General features: G+C 38.5%; 1 protein-coding gene across 3 annotated transcripts in view; it reads right to left on the reverse strand.

Moving 5' to 3' along the window:
- Positions 1–360: 360 nt before the first annotated feature.
- Positions 361–23,894, reverse strand: part of BMPR2 (bone morphogenetic protein receptor type 2) — a 195,945-nt gene continuing 172,411 nt past the window's right edge. The window contains exons 10-13 of one of the 3 annotated variants that reach the window (XM_043997116.1): positions 20,068–20,207; positions 16,047–16,219; positions 11,914–13,196; positions 361–8,985 (exon numbers count right to left, since the gene is read on the reverse strand). In XM_043997116.1, coding sequence (XP_043853051.1) covers positions 8,738–8,985; positions 11,914–13,196; positions 16,047–16,219; positions 20,068–20,207 — 1,844 coding nt within the window. In that variant the 3' untranslated portion in view covers positions 361–8,737. Of the gene's footprint in view, positions 8,989–11,913; positions 13,197–16,046; positions 16,220–20,067; positions 20,208–23,894 lie in introns of all 3 variants that reach the window. The other 2 variants (XM_043997114.1, XM_043997115.1) reach the window with 2 other exon arrangements.

A 23,894-nucleotide genomic window follows, 5' to 3' on the forward strand; every position in this document is an offset into this window, starting at 1 on the left:
CACGGTCATAGAGAAATGGTAATCTGCATTGCTAGAGAGAATACTCATGCCAAATAAAATAATAGGTTTTGGAAATATCAAAGAAGTCAATAGAACTGAATGTTCTAGTTTTCTTGAAGATACAAACAATCAATTTGCAGGCAATCAAAACTTCTGGTAGGGGGGCAGCTAGGTGGCACAGTGGATAAAGCACTGGCTTTGGATTCAGGAGGACCTGAGTTCAAATCCAACCTCACACGTGACACTAGCTGTGTGATCCTGGGCAAGTCACTTAACCCTCATTGCCCTGAAAAAACCCCACAAAAAACAAAAACCAAAAAACTTCTGGTGGGTTCACCAAGCCAAAAGACCACAAGTGTCATCATTCATATGATCTTTAATAAATGGAGTAACGCATCATTTTACAGCAAGCCTTTTTTAAACCTAAAGAACTGTCTTAAAATTCTCTTATCCAATGTCTCTGTATCAATACAATCTTTTTTTTATTTAGGTTTATATATATCAAAGCGTTTACTTACAAGTATTCATAGAAAACTCTGTAGTGGCTTAATGTCAGCTTTCATAGTGGCATCCATAGATGATAAAAAAAAAGAAAAGTAATTTGCTTTATTTCATATTTCATACTCACACTGTTCCATCAAACACAACTTATACAGCATAGCAAGTTATCAGACAGCTTATACAAAAGCAAAATAACTAAAAGTAATTATTTATAAATTCATACATGATATTCCATTCATAATTTGAGAGGAATGGACACCAATTTAAGAGGAAAACACACCAACAAAAAATACCCGTTAACAAGAGGGTTCTGAGGAGATTCTGATTTTTTTTTACACTTTCTTTTCCAGAAAAGCATATTTAGACATGAATGTTTTCTAGTTTATATTTCTCCTGTCCTTTCCTAATAACCATGGCAGCTATATATCTCCATGTTTCAGCTTCTACAAACACCAAACCCTAGAAGTTAGTGTATTTTACAGTAAACCATGTATAGTCATGAGAAAAAAGTCACCAACTGAAATCTAAGGATGACTTCAGTTTATACAAACATCTATGCAGCACATTACCTAAGAAAATGAAAAGACAAAGAATACAAAACTATTTAAATAAATAAATGTGATAAAAAAAAAAGCCACATAAGCCAGGTAATTCAAAGTTAAAATGTAGGCCGAATTAACTTTGAATTGTATCTTTTTAGGTCTTTTGTGTTCTTTCAGTCACTCAATGTTAAACATTTTGTGGGGAGGGTGCTAGTTTTCTTATAAACATGAATGGATTGATACCAAGGTGTATTGCCTGAGATGAAAGATTAGATTTCAGACTACTTCACTAGCAGGATTAAGTATGTGAACACCTAGCTTTGGGTCTTAACTTGCCTGGTAATTTAAAAAACAAAACTGGCTCAAGTCTGAATCAATAGCTATGGATGTAGAGTAACTTGGCAAATTCCTGCTGGGCTCAACAATGTGAATAGATAGAAGAGTGTGACTATCTTGGGCTCTTTCTTATTGGACTTCTAAATTATTTCTGGATTTGCTGAATTATGTTTTGGAAAAAAAAGTTTTACAAGGTTAAGCAAGTTATTTGCTGAGAAAAATTCTACCACATGTGTGAGCTCCTCCATTAAAAAAACCCAAACAACCCACTCAAGCCAACCTGCATATTCATTCATTCAAAGGGCTGAAATGGCTTTGAAGATGGTATTTTCAACGAGGAGACTATTATTGACTGTGTAGCAACATGTAACCAATTAATCTGGAAGGTTTCTTTGCTTCAGAACCATCCTTTTATTCATCCTTTTATTATATGACCAGACAAGTTCTTATGAATCTCTCCTTTTATGTAACGTAATTATGTAAATTGAATCAACGTAAGATGAAATAAAATGTACTGTGCAATACATAGGTTACACTTATGTATTAGATTGGACCCAATTGTCTAGATGCTAACAACTTGAAGTCCATAGTGTGCAAAGGGACATGGTGGGCCCTGAGTGCTTAAGCAAAATTGGGTATCCTGACATAGATGCTCAAAAGTCTAAAATAACTTGTTTTTGAAATCTACAATTGCAAAATTAAATGGTAAAAAATGAAAAATTATCTTTTAAAACACTGTAAATATCATAATCTAAAAGTTATGTTTAGGGGCAGCTAGGTGGTGCAGTGGATAGAGCATTGGCCCTGGATTCAGGAGAACCTGAGTTCAAATCCAGCCTCAGACACTTAACACTTACTAGCTGTGTGACCCTGGGCAAGTCACTTAACCCCACTTGCCTCACTAAAAAAAAAAATGCTTGTGTCAAAGTTATGTTTAAAAAATTCAATCCTAAATTGAGGCCCTACATGATGTGATTTTAGTCTAGATTTCTTCCTCCAAAGAAATTTTAAATCTAGGTTTTAAGTGTTAAATTGGGTTTAAAAATAAACATGTATACAATGTTTTCATAATAACTGTATGAACATCATCATAACAATAATAACGGAACTTAAAGGTTCAAGTAATCCTTTTGAAATCTTAGATTTATTTTAGGCATAATTTTAATATACAGACTACACATTTTTTGAATTGTTTGCTTTTAGGTGTATTTGCTATCAACTGAATTTCTAACCTTTTTTCTTTATATGCGGAAATAACTCAGCTTTAATCAGCCATTGAAGGGAATTCAGAAAAAAATTAAAAGAATGAAAATTGGTTGTCACAATCCAATCTATGCTGCAATGAAATATGTACATTTAAAAAGTGGCCTATGAAAATTCCCACAGATGATACTTGATTAGTATAGTATATCTATTTGATAGCCGAACTTGTAGCATTTAGTGTATGAAATATTGTAGTCTAGATAGGTCTATACATTACTATGGATCTATTACAAAGATACAAAGCTTGCTTCAATAAAAGTTAAAATAATATCAAAGTATGGCAAGCTAGTGAGATGTACAACTCTTTCATGCATGGCTTTACACTTTTAATTGGTGGGAACATTTAAACATAAAGGCCTACTGTTGAAATTTACAAAATGTTAGATGGTCCAATCTAAATTAGCCTCAAGGGCTAATTTGCTAATAGCATCATAATTGAACCTTTTGTCAAGTTCTGCAATCTTAGCTTTCAATTTCTGCACCTATTCAACTAGGGGATTATTTGAATGCTATGATTATGTTTTAACTGTTTAAAACTATGAATAAAAATGATTATGAAGGTAGGAAAAACTAAAGGACGGGACAGTTTTCAAGTGTACAAAAGGATGCTATATCGAGGATTGTGACCATTTTATATTGGGAGAGAGGAATCAGAAGGCTTATAAAATGTACAAGAACTTGGTAAAGACTGGACATTCTAAAAACAAAGCATTCCATAGTTCATTTTCTGGAGTAGGTACACAAGACCAATATTAGTTTAAATGGACAAACAGCTAGATGGCCCAGCCCTCCCAATCTTTTTGACTCTTACTGTTTTGACGGAATAATTAGCTTCCACTTGGCCAATTCTAATTTTTAAGAAATTATTTTCTTCAGTGAATTTTTGTGCCTTTTTTTACCAAGCCGTTAATTCTCTTTTCATAATTTTCTTGCATCACTCTCATTTGTTTTCTCAAGTTTTCCTCTACCACTCTTATCTCTGTTTTTAACTCTTCCAAGAATTCTTGTTGGGCTTGAATCCAATTAGCATTTTTCACTAAGGATTTGCTTGTGCTTGTTTCACATTGTCTTCTTCTGAGTTTATGTCTTGGTCTTCCCTGCCACCACAATAACTTTTTATGATCAAATTCTTTTCTTTTCTTTTTTTTTTTGGTTGTTCACTCATTTTTCCTATTTTTTGACTTTGACCTTTATGTTAAAACGGCTCTGCTCATGGGAGTTGTGGGGGTGGGGTGGGGTGGGGAGGGAGTACTGTCCCAAGCTTCAGGCTTTTTCATGCTGCTGTTTTCAGAGCTAGTTCTGGGGGTCTGCAAGTTCATGGTGCTTCCAATGTGGGGTGATTCAGAGAGAGCTGTGGTCATTATTTTCCTGGTCTGTGCTTTGGTCTTTATCTAGGAAGGGCACTTGGTCCCCTATAGCTACTAGTGTTCTCTTTGCATTGGTGCTGTGACCAGGGTCCCTGCTCCTCTGTGACTGACCCTCAGAATCCCTCTCCACCTTTGAACTGCAACCCAAAAGTGCTTATGGGTAACAGGGTTGCTTATCTGTGCCAGCAATACCCAATGTTAGCAAAGGGTGTCCTATAACCAGTTGTCTGACCCCCTTACCCTCTCTGGGCTGAGAGCTCCCATAGCTGCTGCCACTACAGCAACTGTTGCTGCCACCATGTATGTGGGCTCTGGTCAAGCTTCCACCCCAGTGTCACAAACTTCTCCTGCTGATCTTCTAAGTTTTCTTAGCCTGGAAAAATTTCTCACCTTGACCTTTTGTTGACTATGCCATTCCAAAATTTGATTTGAGGCACTATTTTAAAGTTGTTTGTAGGGGAATGTTAAGAGAATTCAGCCGGGCTGCTTCTAATCTGCTATGGTCCTCCCAATCCTATTATTTCCTAAAGTCTTTTATGTATTGGGTTAATTTTGAATATCTGGTAGAGAGCCCTGTTAGTTCTGTCTTTCAGATAAGTACACCAACCAGTGATTAACCAGTTTTATTTCTTTATCAAGTATACCCACAAAGGTGACATGCAAGGTGGTTTTGGCTAAAATTCACATCACTCAAGATTGGGATTTTAACATTATGAATACTATTTTGCATACTGGAGAATGGAACTGATAGGATATGCCAAGCTATGTGATACTGACAGTGAATATCACAGAAATTTAGAGAAGGAAGTATATAATCATATGTGATTTCAGAATCTATTAGAAAATTACCACCTTTGGAAAATTCAGTTATATAAATATAAGATGAAAAACTTATTAAGTTTATTTAAGTGTGGTCCACTCCAAAATGATTCTTGTGTTTTCATTCTAGCTAGAAACATCACATAGCTCTTAGTCTATTAAGCCATTCAAATTAGCATTCTGTACTAAATTTGGAAAATTTAGTTTAGAAATTGTTTCATTTTAAGATAACTCCACTCATGTATATGCATATATTTAATCAAATGTTTCCTACATCAATTCTTGATGCCTCCAGGATCAATTAAAGTTTTATAGAGCAAGTGGACGAATAGGAATCAGCCTTACAAGACCCACTTGACACAAAGCTTTTCCTTGTCATCTTCCCACATACTATGTCCATTCTTTATCTCAGTATTGTTTTCTAAAATGACAAAATCATATTTTGCCACCCTAAAAGGAGATAGTTTTCCCAATGGAAACAAATATTTGATAGAACTGAGCTCAATAAACATATTAACCAAAAATTCAAGTCTTTTATATTAATAAGGAATCATTACAAAAAGTCTCTCTATACCAGTAATTCACTTTCCACTTTACTAAAAATAATTTTGCCTTAAGTCTGCAATGTAAAGTTAAGAAGAGCAGAAATGAAACCTTTTTAGAATTCATGGTAGCATGTATTGAACTGAATTTTTTTTTGTCTTAAATTAGCCATATTTTCTGGGCTATATGTAGAGAAAATTAACTTCAGACATGTTTACCCTTTTCTTCTGATGCCTGCTTACCTCTTAGTTTTCACTTTGCTAAAACAATTAGCATGCCTGGTCCTGTGCTTGCCTACTGTGACTGAATTCCATCCAACCAAGCAGTATATAGATTATCCTTTTTGTTGTTTATATATAATATTGGCACAATCCCTTATTTACAGTCAGTCTACTGATGATATACCTGTCTTCTAATGTCTTCTAGCCCATTAACAAAGGAAAGGAAAATTATTTTCCTCATAAATTATAATTAAACCCTTTCCCCCCAAAAATGAATCAAAAACTTTCAACCACAGATTTTTGGTATGCTAGTTTAACTTTAGTTAGGGGTATCATTTTGGAACTGGGTTACTTATTAGATCTTAAAAGTTTCTTTCCTGCTGTTCAGTGAACTACATTCTATTATTTTCATCATAAAGCTTTTGTTTGCTAAAAAGATCAAACTACTTTCTAAATGCCAATGTTTTCAATGTCAGTTAAACACCAGAACTGAGAAACGTCTATTTTAGTCTACTGCTCTGTAGCAGTAGCAGAGCCATAATGAAGACAGTTAAAGTGAAATTGCTTCACTAAGAATGACAAACATATTTAATCAGTTAAGTAGTTTGAAACAAATTCATGACTATTTAACGAAACCATTTTTCAGAATTATTTTACTGATAAGATACTTTATTATAAAACACATTTATTTTTACCTTTCCTACTTTTCCCATCAGACTGCTAGAGAAGTATAGGGAGAAAATACAACTATCATAATAGGCTTTTGTTAAATGAATAGTATAGTGAGGTTTTTTTCTTCTGTATATAAACTCTGTTCACATCATTTGATTGCATCAAGCATTAGAATGTTGGAAAACTTACAAAGAATTAGCCCACAAATGAAGCACAGGAGCATATGGACTAATTCCTATCATGGCAGGAAGAGAAGGATCAGGTGGAGCTCAGATGTCCTTTCCCCACTATTAAACACACTTCATATTGGATGAGGGTTTGAATATCTTATCCATTATTGAAAAGAATTCCCTGAAAGGTCTCTGAAGTATGTATTTAAATCCTGAAGAACAAAGGAAAAATTTTTCAAAAATTTCATTACACAAATTATCACTAGAAAAATCAAGTTTATCACATGTGAGCAGAAATTTGAGAAAAGTCTATAGGAGTCCAAATAAAGAGAAATGTCAAAACATGGAAGCCTGGGGTACCATTTTTTGCTAGCATCAGTGCCAAAAAGTGGACAAAGGGACTCAGTGTCAAGAACCCAAACGTGGTGTGAGTATTCCATTTCTAGGATGTGAGCTCATAGCAGCTAGAAAATGTAAGAAGGAAATGAGCATGCAAAGGAAAGGTCTGTCAGGCTGGTGGTCTCTGGCTAAATGGAGGAACATCTGGAGAAGAATCCATGCCTGAGGCAGTGCAGTTCAGGAGGCAGATCCCTGAACCAGCATTTTGGGAATTACTTAGCTAATGTATATAAAGCCCTGGGACCACTTGAAGGAAAAAAAAAAGTTATCAGATGATCATTGTTCACACGTGTTGAGTTATCAAAGAATTGTGCTTAGAAAGAAAGGCATCCCTCATCTGAGAGAAGGGGCTCTAATTTCTGAGAAAGCCTGTTCTGAGGCTGCTGGGGTATGTTTCAGAAGGAATGAAAGAGGTAAGGGAAGCTTTAGACATCATAGGAGCCCCAAGAATGGGACACATCCATGCTATGGCAGAAAAAGGCATCCAGCATGTCACGAATGCTGGTCATACATCAGCAATTCATGTGGAGAGTGGGCAAAAGTACTTCGTGGGGGAGGAGCCACGTGAGAGGCAAAGCAAAGAAAGAGATGACTTGAAAGGAGAGAAGTTCGGCCTCAATCAGCTTAAGACAGGCAGGTTTGGCAGCAATCCTTCCTGCCACAGGCATTTGGCATGCTGACGGAATAATTTTTCCACACAGTGTTTTAGGTCTTAGGAAGATGAATCATTTTCTGATGAAGCCACATGGCTTTGTCTGGGAACTAAATACACAAGATACTACAGGTCCGTAACTAAAAATTACTTCTAAAATCCATTTTCAAACCAGGAAATAGAAACTCTTTTGGGTCAAAGACTTGATTGTTCAGAGAAGGGATGAGAGAAAGTCCTACCTACTTAAAAATTACATCACAGTGTTAGCTCTTCATGCTTTCTGGTAAAACTGTACTCCTTACATAACGTATTAATAATATGACTGAATATGGAAAGAGTACAGATACAAAAAGGAAAATAAAGTGGAAAAATGGCTGACATTTGTGTTTTCTTACTTCTTGTTCAATGCTCTCTTATTTTAAGCACTTTCAAAATTAATACTCTAATTAGGGTTTCTTAAAATGCCTGGAAGGAAATGTATTCCGATTGGAAGGTTAAAATGAATTGCAATTCAAATTAAGGTTTATGGTTCCCTCTCTAGAGCCCTTTGAGGCTAGGTTTTTACACTCTCCGTAATCATCTGAAGAGAAAAAATGAGACAATAAGGTATCAGTTTCAGGCTGGTTGCAACATGCAAAGCCCACTGTCACACAATCTGACCAGCCCAACTGATGGGGAAGAATTTAACCACTATCAACCACATGGGAGGACATGCCTGTGTCCATGTCAAGAACACCGGGCATCTTGTGGCCTTCAGACTATTGCACTTTCCAACAGAACACAAGAGGGATGTTCAAAAGATACACTCAGGAACGTATAAACATACAAACTAGCTTGTGCACAGAAATCAAACGTGGATGCAAGACACCACTGCAGTCAAACCTGTCTTAGAGTCTGCTTCTGATTTTAGTGACCTTTTAGAAAATGGTCCAAACTGATTATCAGAAATACATTAAAAAATATTTTGAGACCACCTCTTCTTGATACACATATGTAGAATTCTGTGGTCATAACAGACAGACTTAACTTTAGTGAGACTAAATAAAAGTGCAAAAACATAAAAAAACAAACTTAAAAAATATGGAAGCATAAGCTAAAAAATTTCTGCATAGCTGAAATCTATTTAAAGCAAGTCCTTGGTAGGGGGAGCTGACAGGAGGATAAAATTTTTGTTTTCTCTTTAATGTCTTCTGCATCTTGTTTTAAATGATGGGGGAAAAAAGTCCTTTTCTGGGTAGGCTTGTGAGACACTTCACAGACAGTTCATTCCTGTATCTTGAGACACCCTAGTTGTGGCAGTGCCCCCTTCTGCAAGGAAAACAGCAGTGCTGGATTTGGAATGAGCAGCCCTGTCACTGCCATTGTTGTTGACCTCACAGTCCAGTGGTTCCGTGGAGATGACCCATGTGGAAGGGCGCCACCGCTTAAGGGAATAGGGGGTTTTCACACGTTTCTTGATCTTTTCGCCTGATCCTGGTTTGCCATCTTGTGATGACTCGCCTACTGAAAACAGAAGAGTAAAAAAAGTGTTATCTGGAAAAACTGGCCACAGCAGTATGGTTATTTTATAGAGAGATAATGGGGTGTGACAAAACAGCCATGAAGGCAAATGGCTGTGGCAGGTATTGATGGAGTTTATTTTGGAATTCACTATTAGTCACTTTTGTGCACTAAGTCTAACTTTAACCAATTTATTCTGATTTTTCCTGACCCACAGTTTACTCTCAGAAAATTGAGTTCTAGTTAACAACCTGTAAAATAACTATTAATGAGTTATGAATATAAAATTGTCCTTCAGGATGGGACTAGGAAGAGAAGCACAAATATAAATTCAATAGAAAATGAAAGCCCTTAAAAAATTCTCATATGCTTTGCTTCTTCTGAGTGCAATCCTTAAGTTCTTGTGAATTAGACAAAAATGGAAGAGTTCTATTCTCCTTAATAGTCAACTTAAGGTAGACCAAGAGTATTTGATATATTGTGTGTTCCTGTCCAAGTGCTATTTTTCATTGTTTTTCTTCTTAAGAACTGATGGGTGGGGCAGCTAGGTGGCACAGTGGATAAAGCACCAACCCTGGATTCAGGAAGACCTGAGTTCAAATCCGGCCCCAGACACTTGACACTTACTACCTGTGTGACCCTGGGCAAGTCACTTAACCCTCATTGCCCCCCCCAAAAAAGGAAAGAAAATAGAAAAGAAAAAAAGAATGGATGGATTAGGTTATGTTGTACTGCCTTCCTACGTGAGATAGCTATCACTCGATGTGAGGGCTTTTTCTACCTGGGCACTCTGGGGCAGTTTTTGAAGAATGTGGCCAGGTGCTCCTGACATTGGTCTTAAATATGCCTCCTTCTACTGGTGCTGTAGTTCTCCTAACACATTCATAGATCTTGAACATATTTTCTGTTTCCTTGTATGTAGCATCCCCTGTTAGTAACATCAACAAAGTACCTTTGCCTTTCTCCATGGTCAAAGGATTAATTCATGCGAGACAACTGTCCTTTGGCCTTTTCTAATAATGCAGACAAAGGTGTTCCTTCATCAGATGGTAAATTCTTTCCAGTAGTTTTTTTTGGCACAAGAAGCTGACATCAATGACATCAGCAACAAAGTGGCTGTTTAGTGGTAAATGTGACTGAAGTGAGTGAGCTCTTGTTTTGGGTGATGAGCTCCTATAGGTCAGAGGTCATGTACCAATTTAACTTAATTCATACAGTGCCTAGAACAATGCCAGGAGCCTCCAGGGACCTGTCAATATAAGCTTCAAGATGCAGAGGGCAATAAGAAAGGAGCATGTAGGAGCAGCTAGATGGCACAGTGGTTAAAGCACCAGCCCTGGATTCAGGAGTACCTGGGTTCAAATCCGACCTCAGGTACTTGACACTTACTAGCTGTGTGACCCTGGGCAAGTCACTTAACCCCCATTGCCTGCAAAAAAAAAAATTAAAAAAAAAAAAAAAAGAAAGGAGCATGTTGCACCATGGAGTCTGGTGACTGTTCTAAATTTTCCTTATGACGGAAAATTAACTAGTTTTTTGGAAAAAATCCTCAAAGTAACTAATTACATTCTTGTGATAGCTACAAGTGGTAGTATCATGTGCTATAAACTAATTAAAAAGCTAGAGGAGTTCATGAAAGGGTAACTTTTGCCTTACTCCTTGAGGCCCTGTCTCGTCTTTGGGAATAGATGGACATTTACTCAGCTCTTACAATTCATCAACATGAATTGTGCCAGAAGGTGCCAGTAAAGCTACTGCTAGGTCTCCTATATTAGATCTATAACTATTTTAATAGTAATAAGGGGCAATCATAGAGCATTTTAGAAGCAATCACTTGCTTTATCTTTACAACAACCCTGGGGGGTGGATGCTATTATTATCTTTATTTTTCAAATGAGGAAATTGAGGCAGACAGAGGTTAAGTGACTTGCCCAGGGTCACAGAGCTAGTGTCTGATGCCAGGTTTGTACACAGGTCTTCCTCACTCCAGGTCCAGCCCTCTATTCTATTGTGTCACATAGCTGTCTATATAAATAACATGATATTAACTAATGGTGACACAGAAAACAATACTTTTTTCAGCTTAAAATATAATTTTATTATTTCTCAGGGCTCCATAGTTTCTTATTCATTTATTTAATTGGGGGGGGCAGGGCAATGAGGGTTAAATGACTTGCCCAGGGTCACACAGCTACTAAGTGTCAAGTGTCTGAGGCTGGATTTGAACTTAGGTACTCCTGAATCCAGCACTGGTGCTTTATCCACTGTGCCACCTAGCTGCTCCCTTATTTATTTTTCCCATTGAATCTTTTTTGTTTGGTTGGTTTTTGGGGTGGCAATGAGGGCTAAGTGACTTGTCCAGGGTCACATGGCTAGAAAGGGTCAAGTGTCTGAGGCTGGATTTGAACTCAGGTACTCCTGAATCCAAGGCCGGTGCTTTATCTACTGCACCACCTAGCTGCCTCTCCCCCCCCCCCCCATTTATTTTCATTTCATTTATTTATTTTTAGTGAGGCAATTGGAGTTAAGTGACTTGCCCAGGGTCACATAGCTAGAAGTATAAAGTGTCTGAGGCCAGATTTGAATTCAGGTCCTCCTGAATCCAGCACCGGTGCTTTATCCACTGTGCCACCTAGCTGCCCTCGCTCTTATTTATTTATTTTTTTTAATTAAATTTTTTTTTTTTGCGGGGCAATGGGGGTTGTGACTTGCCCAGGGTCACACAGCTAGTAAGTGTCAAGTGTCTGAGGCCGGATTTGAACTCAGGAACTCCTGAATCCAGGGCTGGTGCTTTATCCACTGAGCCACCTAGCTGCCCAGCCCTTATTTATTTTTAAAAGTGGTAAAGCAGCTTGCTGAGAAGCAACTTGATGATAGCTAAGTGGTTACCTGCAAAGAGAGGAGAGGTTACACAAAGCCTTCACTTACATTGCAAACTACTGCTGTCCAGAACATTGGTGGCCGACAGGTCCAAGGAGTTAGGCCTCTGTGCCCTTCTGGGCTTTGACTGCCCAGGGTCTGCGCCTGTGCTCTGAAGGCCAACATGGAGAACCTCTTGCCCTGGATATGGATTACTGTTGTTGTTATTGGAGTTTGTCCGACCACCTTCCAGGGGCCGATCTCTCCTGTCCACCAGACGATCCAGAACACCTTCGTCATGGCCAGCCTGCTGCTCCCGTCTCAGTAAAGGTTCATGCTCGTCAGGGCTGGAGTTGATAGTCAGCCGGCTGTCCTCCCCACTGAACTGATTCTGCAGCATTTCCTGGGCCCTGTGTGCCACTGAGCTGGGGGCCTGACCAGATGGCACTGCACCATTGGCATATGGGGCTGTGGCAACATGTGAGTTCACATTGTGGCTTCTGCCTGCCACTCCATTCATGGTGACTGTCACTACATGAGGCTCTGCAGCATTGATTGTATTCATCTTGGCAACTCCAGTTTCAACTTGCTTCAAGTTTGATTTGTGCTTGCTGCCAAATTTCAGCCGGGGTTCTTTCGTTGAGTTTTTGGTGTTCAAGGGTAGACTAGTAGGTCTCTTGGGAAGGTTCTGTTGCTTGGGGAGAGGATAGATCTGAGCAGGTGGGACGTCAGGAATTAAACACGCCTGACCATTCCCAGTCTGTGTGAAGTCCTGCTGTCCAGTTACTTCCACTGCCAGTTTTATCAGTGGGTAGAGCAGGCTGGAGCTGGTGCTGCTCAAGGGGTCTGGTCCACTGAACTGTTTAAGTGAGTGCTCCATTAGATTCTCATCAGAGCTCTCCTTTAAATTTTTGTCAACTTCTTTTGGGTCCAGCTTGTTGGTCTCCAAGTCTTCTTCGGTTAGCTGTAGGCAGACAGGGGTTGGCCCAACTGGCTGTGTCACATTTGTAGCATGGAGATTTGTTTCATCTGAGTAGGGCATCTCTGAGATGGTGGTCATGCCCGTGCTAGGAGTAAGGCCAGTGGTGTTAGTGGTGGTGGTATTTGTGGACAAACTGGTGACACTCGTTTCAGGACTGGGAATCCGAGCCTGTGCTTGCTGTCGTTCATAATTAATTGAATTTCGGTTCTTTTCACCTATGGTTAAAGGTGTGCTGCTGGACACTGAGTGTTCTAAGGAAATGTTCTTCACGATGCTGTCAGGGTGGTGAATGGAGTCTTCTATGTATGAGGAAGAAGAATAATCTGGATAAGGGCCAATCTTTGGCACACGCCTGTTGTGTGACAGATTGCTTAAAGAAAGAAAGAAAAAAGTGTCACATTGAGAGGACATTTATGACAAACTAGCTGCACACTTAACATCTCTGATTTTAAAATATGAGCTACTTTAATTTTGGTTCATAACCCATTTTATTCTGGGTGCTTCATGACTTAGAAAATTCTCATTAACTAACTTGAATATTAAAATGCTCCATTTCTTTAAAACAAGATGGGTAGTAATCAGCTATTGATGTTGCTTTCATAAAATCACAGGACTACTGAAAAAGGTCTATGGAAATGGATCAACCTAAGGAGATTTTCCAGACATATCCATTTTCTTTTATTATTTCCTAAATATATGCAAGTATCAATTTAAATCTCTCTTTGTATAAATAATAGCACAAGTCATAAAACCTCACCAATTTAAAACAATACCAGAACAAGAATTTAACAAATGGTCACAATGAGATAATAAATTCCTTGGAGACAAAAGCCCTCACTACTTTTGAATCTCTATACTATCTACTAGAATGCTATACATATATTAGCTGCTCAAGAAATATGAGATTAAAGGCCAAAGTACCTATACTTTTTTTTTTTTTTTTTTGCGGGGCAATTTGGGGTTAAGTGACTTGCCCAGGGTCACACAGCTAGTAAGTGTTAAGTGTCTGAGGCCGGATTTGAACTCAGGTACTTCTGAATCCAGGGCCGGTACTCTATCCACTGCGCCATCTAGCTGCCCCTAAAGTACCTATACTAATAGGCAGAATCTGACCATCAGCATGCCTGATCTCTATCTCCACACACCAAAAAACCATGGTGGGAGCTGGACTCTGGTCTCAGCTAGCCTAAGGACCTGGAGTCCCCTGTGGGGCCATTTTGGGGTTCCTGTGAGGCCTCTGAATCTTTGTAAGAAAAGTCAAAGGAAGTGGACAGGTTCTGACGCAATTGTTAATGACCTAAAACTGCCCAAGATGGTTGTAGAGTCTTTAGAAATAGTACTAGCCCTAAGGAGGTGTGAAACATGGACCAAATCATCCCGAGTCCATAGCACACCTTTGTATTAATATATAGGTAACACTTATTGACCACAGAATCATCAATGTAATCACCATTAGGTGGTAGGTAGGGGTGTCAGAGGGAGGGGGCATCACAGAGGGCAAAATCACTGACAGAAAGGAGATACTACAGAACTGAAGTACAGGGAAGGCAAGAAGAGAAAGGGGAGCACCCTGGAAAGCTGTGGGATACGTGAATCAACCAGAGAAAGAGGTGACAGCAGAAGGAATTAGCCAGGGTTTGAACCGGTCTTGGGTCTGGACCTGAGACTTTTTGTACCTTTTATTTACTAGTCATGGTAGCCCAGTGGCCACCAAGACCATGTGAACATGGAGAAAACCAGCAGAAATCAGGCAATCCAGGAGAGAGTCACTCTTAGCACCTTGTTTCATAATAGTTTGCTCAGGGGAATGGAAAAGAGAACTGTCAAAGAGTCCAACTTATTCCTTTCCTAAGAATCCTGCAGGGAACAGAGTCAGGCCTCTGTAGCCTCTATTAGCTCTCTTCTGGATGCCTGAAAGGAGACCTGCTATGAACTGCCTGACAGTGATGAGAAGTCTTGGATTGCTGAGTTGGAAGAGAATCTTAGGGATCACTCAGCTCAGTGCCCACATTTCTGCAGGAAAATGAATTGCTTCAGTGACCCAGGAAGAACATGGACCTGGAGCCAGGTCCTGCATGCCTCTGTTATTCTATGCTGCTTCCTCAGGAACAATTTCATTGGAAGATTACTTTATCTTAATTGTTAGAATAATGCTGCTGGCATGACCCGAAGGTTCACAACTATGTGAATTTATCAGAACTAGTCTTCACTTGACAGAAACAATTTGACTTTGTACTGGAATGCTATTGTGCAGTAAGAAATGCAAATTACAAACCTGGAGAACTGAGAAAAGATCTGCATGAACTAAAGCAGAATGAAATAAGCAGAACCAAAGGAACAATACTGTGGTCAGACAGGCAGAGTGCTGGACTTGGAGTCAGGAAGATCCAAGTTCAAATCTTACCTCAGACACTTGTTGTTCAAGATTGGGTAAGTCATCTGACCTCTTTCTGCTTGTACAATGAGGTTGATAATAATAATACTAAACTCACTTCACAGGGTTGTTAACAGGACAAATGAGAGAATCGATGTAAGCACTTTGCCAACTGCAGAGTGCTATGTGCTTACAAACAGTATCTTGTTTCATCTTTACAACAACCCTGGGAGTTGGGGGCTATTATTATCCCCATTTTACAAATGAGGAAACTGAGGTCGAAGGAGGTTGAATGACTTCCCAGGGTCACAAAGCAGCTGAAGGCAGGATCTGGCAGGATCTAAATTCAGATTTTCCTGACTTCAAGTCCAGATTTCTCTGGACCATAAACAACACTGTAAATTAAAAGATCACTAAAAGGAAGTCAAGCTCTGACTAAATGAAAAACCAGCAAAGATCCCAGAAGAGCTAATAAAATGTATACCTCCTCTTAAAGAAGTTATATAACTTGGAAAGACATCTTTTCTTCTTTTTTTAGATATAAAGGTAGGTATTATTCTGTAGCCATTAAGATAAACAAAAGGGGCAACTAGGTGGCACAGTGGCTAGAGCACCAACCCTGGAGTCAGGAGTACCTGAGTTCAAAACTGGCCTCAGACACTTGACACTTACTAGCTGTGTGACCCTGGGCAAGTTACTTAACCCCAATTGCCTCACCAAAAAAAACAAACCCTTCACTGGAAAAATGGCCATACTGGTCTGACATTTAAGAACTTATTCCTCTTGCACGTCTTTTCTCTATTGAAGCACTCAGTGACTTATGCCCAAATCCCACACTTTTCTTACCGTTCATTCTGCATAGCAGTAGACATTGGATTGACTGTTGGACTGACTGATTTGTTTCTTTCCCAAATCATCATGAGTTCGGCCATCCTCTCCTCAGCACACTGGGCAGTAAGCCGAGCCTCTGCATCCTGGTCCCAACAGTCCTCTATTGTCTCCTTTAGTGATCTTACAGCCTAGGACAAAAACCTTATGTCAAATAACTTGAATCTGAAAATTTAACTTTAAAATAGAACTTTAAAAGACAATGAGTTAAATTTAATTCAAAAAGAGTCATTAAGAGGCAGCTAGGTTGTACAGTGGATAGAGCACCAGCCCTGGATTCTGGAGGACCTGATTTCAAATCTGGCCTCAGGCACTTGACACTTACTAGATGTGTGACCCTGGGCAAGTCACTTAACCCCAATTGCCTTACCAAAAAACAAACAAAAAAAAAGAGTCATTGGGCAGCTACTAATATGTAGAGTATTCTTGATATGTTCTCTAGGCCCCATGTGTCAAGTAAGCATTAACAAGTCAATAAGAGCAAACTCCTGAGATCTTTCCAGATATATCCATCTCATTTTGTTTATTCCAAACAGAATATTAGGGTTCTTACTTATACTTGAGTTTGTTCACAAATTCAACCTGAAAAACCTAAGATGACAATTGAACTAAAAAATATCTGGTTGTTTTGACTACAAGCTCACTATGAAATAACAGTATGATAAGGAAGATTTAAAAGGTAATCTTAGGTTAGCTACCTATCTGCTTATCTCATAAAGGCACAAGTCATATGTAAATTAGGGAGTGCCTCTATGCCTAAATTATGCATGTAAATACATACACTACCATACAATAGATAGATGTAATTGACCAGATTAGCTTTTTGTCATGAATATTCCCAAAAGTGACTAATCCACAAATTTAAAATTTTAGGTGCGTTTCTTGCTATGGAATTTGAAGAAATGAAGGTTATGATTTGGCTGTGGAAGGGTGGAAGGGAAATTATTACAGAATTGTGGAATGATTGGGAAGAACTAGTTCAGAAGAAGAGAGTATGGGTAGTATATTGTGAGGAAGTAAATTTGGTTGGAATGGGGAAATAAAATAGGTGAAGAACCAAGGAAAATCAAGAAAAAGATAAATCCAGCAGAAATTGGGTAGATTCAACAATGTAGTTTAACAGTAGGGTGAATGGGAAGAGAAAGGAAAGAAATGGGGTAAATATGACTTTGAGCATTTGAGCACTGGAAGCTAAATAATGCCCTTCTTCCACCCCTAACCCCACCCCCCACCAATGGTTCCTATTTAACTCTTTAGCTTATTTAGCTTTAAATGATGAGAGTTTGTAAAGTACTTTCCTCACAACCCAGTAAAATAGGTTGAATTTTTATTATTATCCCCATCTGGAGATGTGATAACTATGAGATTCAGAGAAGTTAAGTGATTTGCCCCAGGCCACACATCTGGTAAGTGTCAGAGTCAGGGCTAAATCTAGGGCTTAACTGATTGTAAGTCTATTGCTTTTCCTACTTGACCATGGCGCCTCTCTAAAAGGATTGTGGTGACATCACCAACAGTAATGGAGAAAGATAGGAAACAGAAAGAAAGATAAGATATAGAACGCTGTTTTCACGGGTTATTTGAGATGGCTGGTTAACACCCACGGTGTTTCCTTTAGGAAGCAAAAGAAATTTAGAGAAAAAGATTGGTAGGGGCAAGAGATAGAAATCTCAGAGTTATTTACACATGACTAATATTTTCTTTGTGTTTAACTGATAAGACTGGGCACAATGCTAAGTGGGGTCTAGTTTTCAATACTTCAGTGACACCACATGTCTTTCAGTAAAGAGAAACTAGTAGAGCTGATGGTCCTAAGAATGACTGGATAGAAAGGAAGAAACTATGAAATGATAATGTCAGAGAAAAGAAGTCAGAATGTAGCTAAAAACCCAGGAGGCTGAAACCAGAGCAGAGGTTGTTGTTTTTTGTGTTGGTTTGGTTTGGCCAAGGAGTTCATGGGAAACTTTAGATTAAATGTTTAAAACTGAAACTAGATGATGGGGAGATTTAAAAAGGAAGTAGAAGGAAAGGAAAGAACAGTTGTGGGAACATACAATTTATTTTAGAAGACTGGATTTTACTGGGGGAGGAGGAAAAGAATTTCAGGAATTTCTGAGAACAGGGATGATATTTTTGAATAGTTGAGAGAAAATGCTTTTGTCCCAAATAACGGCAATAATATAGAAGAAAAGAAGATGTGGACAAAAGGCACAAGTGTTTTTACCACTTGAATAAAGGTTTGGAGCTTTGGAGTTACTGAGATATTAGGAGAAAAGTGAAGAAAAGGAATAACAGAATGGTGAGGGAGAAAGAGAAAAATTATGGTGGGAGGGGTGCTTATACCTGAAGGTTGAAATTCATTAAAAAAAAGCTATGCAAAGCATGTTGGGTAGTAACCAGGTTCAAATACTTCGCCTGACACACACTAAGCAGCATAACCACCAGCAAATCACTTAACCCCGAAATGCTCATCAGACCACCTTTAAGACAATAATTTACAGATGATATCTGAGATCTGTATCTATGCTAAGATTTCCCTAAACTGATGACATCATTTTACTGAGCCTACCCACCTAGCCTAGATTTTTTTTTAAAGAAAATCTACAATATTAGAAATTCAATTATTTATAAACTTGGTTTCCAATTTTTTTCTATACCACTTTGGGCTCTAGCTGACTCTAAAAGTGAAATTTCCCTACAGGGAGACAGTTCTGTAGACTGATGAACAATTTAAATGCATCATTTGGAAATAAACCAGGTTTTCCTAATCCCTTATCTAGCAACCTATTCTAAAGGGTAAAAAGCTTTGAAGAAAAATGCACAGAATGCATATCACACAAAAACTTTGGGGGTTCTTAATAATGGCTTTTAAAAATGTCAAAAGACTCAAAATAATGGGCTTTATTTTTCTGGTTATGTAAATGACTTAAGCAAGTTCTTAAAAAAAAAAGCGGGATTGATTGTACATTACAAGCCAGTGAAAGATCACAAGATAAATATTTCCTAAGAATTTCTTCATGTGCACCTTTGCAGATGATGGCACTGAAATGAAAAGTTCATTTATCAAAATCATTAGCCAAGTTTTGCTGAATTTCAACTGTAAAGAAAACAAAACTATGGAAGGATATAGTTTGGAAAAATGATTATATCAAAGAATGAACCTATTATTAAAAAAAAATTTAGCAGTATACAAAATTGCCTACTAGACATTTACAATGACTTTCATTCTGTTTGTTTGTTTGTTTTGTGGGGCAATGAGGGTTAAGTGACTTGCCTAGGGTCACAGAGCTAGCAGGTGTCAAGTGTCTAAGGCCAGATTTGAACTCAGGTCCTCCTGAATCTAGGGCCAGTGCTCTATGCACTACAATGACTTTCAGACAGATTTTTTTTTAACCTAATGGTTTTTAAGTTTCACTAGTCTGTCTGAACTTAGTAATATTATTAAAATAAACATTTAACCAAATAGTAGGAAGTGTCTGTGAAGAAGTTTTAGTGCTGTGTGTTACATTTTGAATGTACAGTGTTTCTTTCCAGTCTTGTTTCTGTGGTTGCCCCAAATTTCTATTAGTTTATGGACTGATAGACTTATGCTAATCTGCATGGCTGATTGATATATTTACTTTTGGTATCAAGCAAATGAAGAAATCTCAACAATCACATTTGGAAAGGCTTATTAATATGTATGATTACAGCTGTCAATTCAATCTGGTTTCAAACTCTTTATGAGGCTATGGTGAATGCAATATATATTACTCCTATGAAACCTTCCCTGTCATAATTTCTTGGGGTTTTTTGGGGAAAAAACCTCTCAAGCACTAATTTTACACCAAAGAATTCAGACAGTCATAATTATATGGAAGAAATAAAGCAGTTCTGAAATCTACTGTTAAAAAGCTATGCCTCTCATTCTGTTTTAAAGAATATGACAGCATGTTCTTGTTAGCTCTTCTTTAATAACTCGATTTTTCCTCTTACATACCAGGCTGTTTTCCTTCCAGGCTTCTGGGAATCTGGGCCGCTGCTTTTCTCTAGACACCAGGACTTGCATGTCTTCAAAAGTGGGGCGGTTCCCTACTTCTGTCTGGAAGGCCATCTGGTACTCGGGCACAGACTCACCTGCTTAAAACCAAGGTTTTAGGAGAGTGGAGAGGGGTGAGATGTTTCACTGTAACAACAAAACAACATCGCTGACCTTTCAAGGACTCACGCCCAAATAAGCAAATAGGAGGCAAGTACAAATGATCTGGCAACGGCGACTCTCTTGTACTCTCTAGTTCATTTTAAAACTTTTCATCATAGCTCGGCAATTGCTGGGAGAGGGGGAGAACTGTACTGTTAGCAAATAATTTATCTTGATTGTAGCTCTAAAACATAAGCCAATAGAACAAAGATAGTATTAGGAAGAAAGAATGGTAAATTGCAAGGGGTGAATGTTTTTATGTCTCCTGACTTTGTAGTACTAATTGTGGAATAGTTCAGAAAAGGCTTGTGGAAGAAAAGCCTATGATGTACATAAAAGGCAGCGGACAGGCCCAATCTTCCTGAAGTGTGTCTCCTGCTATGGGAGGTGGGCAGTAAGGGAATCAGTATTACGAAGTTCTAGCAGATATTGGGTGATTACTTGACAACAACTGTTGTAGAAAAAAATCCTGTTACTGGGGAAGAAGGAAGGGAAGGCAATAAGTATTTCTTCAGTGCCTACTATGTGCCAGGTATTGTGCTGAGAACCTTTTTAAAAAAACCCACCAAATATCTCATTTGATCCTCACAATGGGTAGGTATTATTATCATCATCCCCATTTTATAGTTGAGAAAACTGAGGCAAACAAGAGGTTAAGGGACTTGTCCAAGGTCACACAGCTAGGAAGTATCTGGGACTGGAGTGTGTGTGTGTGTGTGTTGTTTTGTTTGGTTTTTTCAGGGCAATGAGGGTTAAGTGACTTGCCCAGGGTCACACAGCTAGTAAGTGTCAAGTGTCTGAGGCTGGATTTGAACTCAGGTCCTCCTGAATCCAGGGCCAGTGCTTTATCCACTGCGCCACCTAGCTGTGTCCTTCTTAAACCTTGGTGCCCAGAACTGAACACAATATAATTTTTTCCAACTTTTTAACATTTTTATTTAAAGTTTTGAGTTCCAAATTCTTTCCCTCCCTCCCTTAGATGGGAAGCAATCAGATACTGGTTATACATGTGCAAGCAAAGGAGAAAAAAAATGAAACAAAGCGAAAAATATCATGCTTCACTGTATATTCAAACAATATCAGTTCTTTCTCCGGAGGCAGATGGTATGGTTCATCATTAGTCCTTTGGGATTGTCTTGGATCATTGTATTGCTGAGAATAGCTAAGTCATTCATAATTCTTCATCAAATGCTGTGTACAGCATTCTCCTAGTTCTGTTCACTTCACTATACATCAGTTCATACAAGTCTTTCCAGATTTTTCTGAAATCATGCTTCTTAACCCAGCCTCAGACACTTATCAATTACTAGCTGTGTGACCCTGGGCAAGTCACTTAACCCTCACTGCCCTGCCAACCCCTCTCCCAAACCAAACCAAACCAAAACCAAACCAAAAAAAGCCCCTCCAATGAGGGAGGGGAAAAAAGAAATCATCCATTTTGTCATTTCTTATAGCACAATAATATTCCATCACAATCATATGCTACAGCTTGTTTAGCCCTTCCCCAATTGATGGGCATTCCTTTGATTTCCAATCCTTAGCCACCACAAAAAGAGCTGCTATAAATGTCTGTATAAATAGGTCTTTTTCTCTTTTGGGGATGTCTCTGGAATACAGACCTAGCAGTGAACACAATATTATAAGATGAGGTCTGGGGGCAGCTAGATGGCGCAGTGGATAGAGCACTGGCCCTGGATTCAGGAGTACTTGAATTCAAATCCGGCCTCAGACACTTGACACTTACTAGCTGTGTGACCCTGGGTAAGTCACTTAACCCCAATTGCCTTGCCAAAAAAGGTCTGATGAGGGCAGAGTACAGTGGCCCTATTACCTCTCTATTACTGGAAGCTATGTCCTTCTTAATGCAACCCAGGATCTTGTTAGCTTTTTGAGGAGCAACATTATGCTGCTGATTCATTTGAGCTAGCAAACCACTAAAATGGCAGATCTTTTTCAGAACTACTGCTATCTAACAAAACTTCCCCAACTCTCCTTCTTATGTAGTACTTGTGTTATATATTTATTCCTACTGGATTTCTTTCTTTTTTTTTTTGGTGAGGCAATTGGGGTTAAGTGACTTGCCTAGGATCACACAGCTAGTAAGTGTTAAGTGTCTGAGGCCGGATTTGAACTCAGGTCCTTCTGACTCCAGGGCTCTATCTACTGCACCACCTAGCTGCCCCTGGATTTCATCTTAATAGATTCAGCTTAATGCTTTAGTTCAGAAACTAAGGTCCAGAGACCCCTTGGGGTCCACAGGGTCAAAACCAATTTTTTTACAATAACACTAAGGTGTTTTAATTTCTTTCTTTTTTTTTTTTTTTGGTGAGGCAATTGGTGTTAAGTGACTTGCCCAGGATCACACAGCTAGTAAGTGTCAAGTGTCTGAGGCCAGGTTTTTAATTTCTAATAAGGTAAATATTGACAGGATAATTTACATAAAAAAGCTCTTTAGGGAAAGGAGTTCTTAATAAATTTTGATATAAAGGCATTATAAGACCAAAAAGTTTCAATTCTAGGTTTTAACATCCCAAGTCAAGCCTTCCTTAACTTCCTTTCTCCCTCTCCCCACCCAAAACTAATCAGCAATATCATTTATCTATCCTTCCCACCATCTCCAGAGAAAGAACAATCCCTGTCTTTTCTAGTTTCTTTCAAAGCTCAGCTAATTCCATTTCCTACATGAGGCTTTCCCTGACCCCATCCAGCTACATGCTCTTCCCCTTCCTCCCTGAAAAAAATCATAATATGTTTATGGAAGTGAGGAAAGTTTAGGATGTATACAGATGATCCAGTGATTAGTCTGGTTTGGCTGGAGAGTACAGGGATGGGGAGAGGGAGCTATAAATGAATGACAGTAATTTTTCACACAGACTGCATGCTTTTCTTCATGTATACTTATTCCCCATGGGAGCTTATTCAATCACTGCCACTTAAAGGCAGATGACCTGAATATTTACCTATTTTCCAGGCCTTTTATTCTCTTTCCAGTCAGATATCTAGCAGTCTAAAGAAAAAACTGCAGACATCCTTCAAAATACAAATGCCTGACCTATACATAGGATTCCTTGTGGATCCCTGCTAATAACATCATCCTGAGGGCATGGCTTTAAAATAAAAACAATCACTTTGAGTTTTAAAGAATCTGTGAAGATGGCCTCCTTTATCTTTTCTGATACTACCTAACAAAGTCACTTTTATGACATTTCTTCTACGGAACTTACTAAAACTTCTTTTGTCAAACACCATATTTCTGAAAAACAATTAATGACATTATATTGAGTGTGACTATAAATGGCAAATGTTGATTTGAAAATTAAACTCAAGGCTGACTCGAGTATAATCATTCTGGAATAAAATGCACAAAATTTGGAGACTACTGCTAAATAGACATTTAACCAAGTACCCATCCTGTCCTACCATTTACTTGGCAAGGTCACTTAATTGCAGTGACCAATCTCAGTCCCAGAAGAAAAAAAGAGGAGTCATATCTTCCTCTTCTCAGAAAAAGATGGGAGGACAATGGGTGTGGAATATTGCCTATCTCAGGCACAGATGCTCTGTCAACTGGGCTTTGACCAAAATTTTCTTCATAACATGAAGGATTCAACTGGGAAGGGAAATTA

The sequence above is a fragment of the Dromiciops gliroides genome, chromosome 3, assembly GCF_019393635.1.
Source record: "Dromiciops gliroides isolate mDroGli1 chromosome 3, mDroGli1.pri, whole genome shotgun sequence".
Lineage (NCBI taxonomy): Eukaryota > Metazoa > Chordata > Mammalia > Microbiotheria > Microbiotheriidae > Dromiciops > Dromiciops gliroides.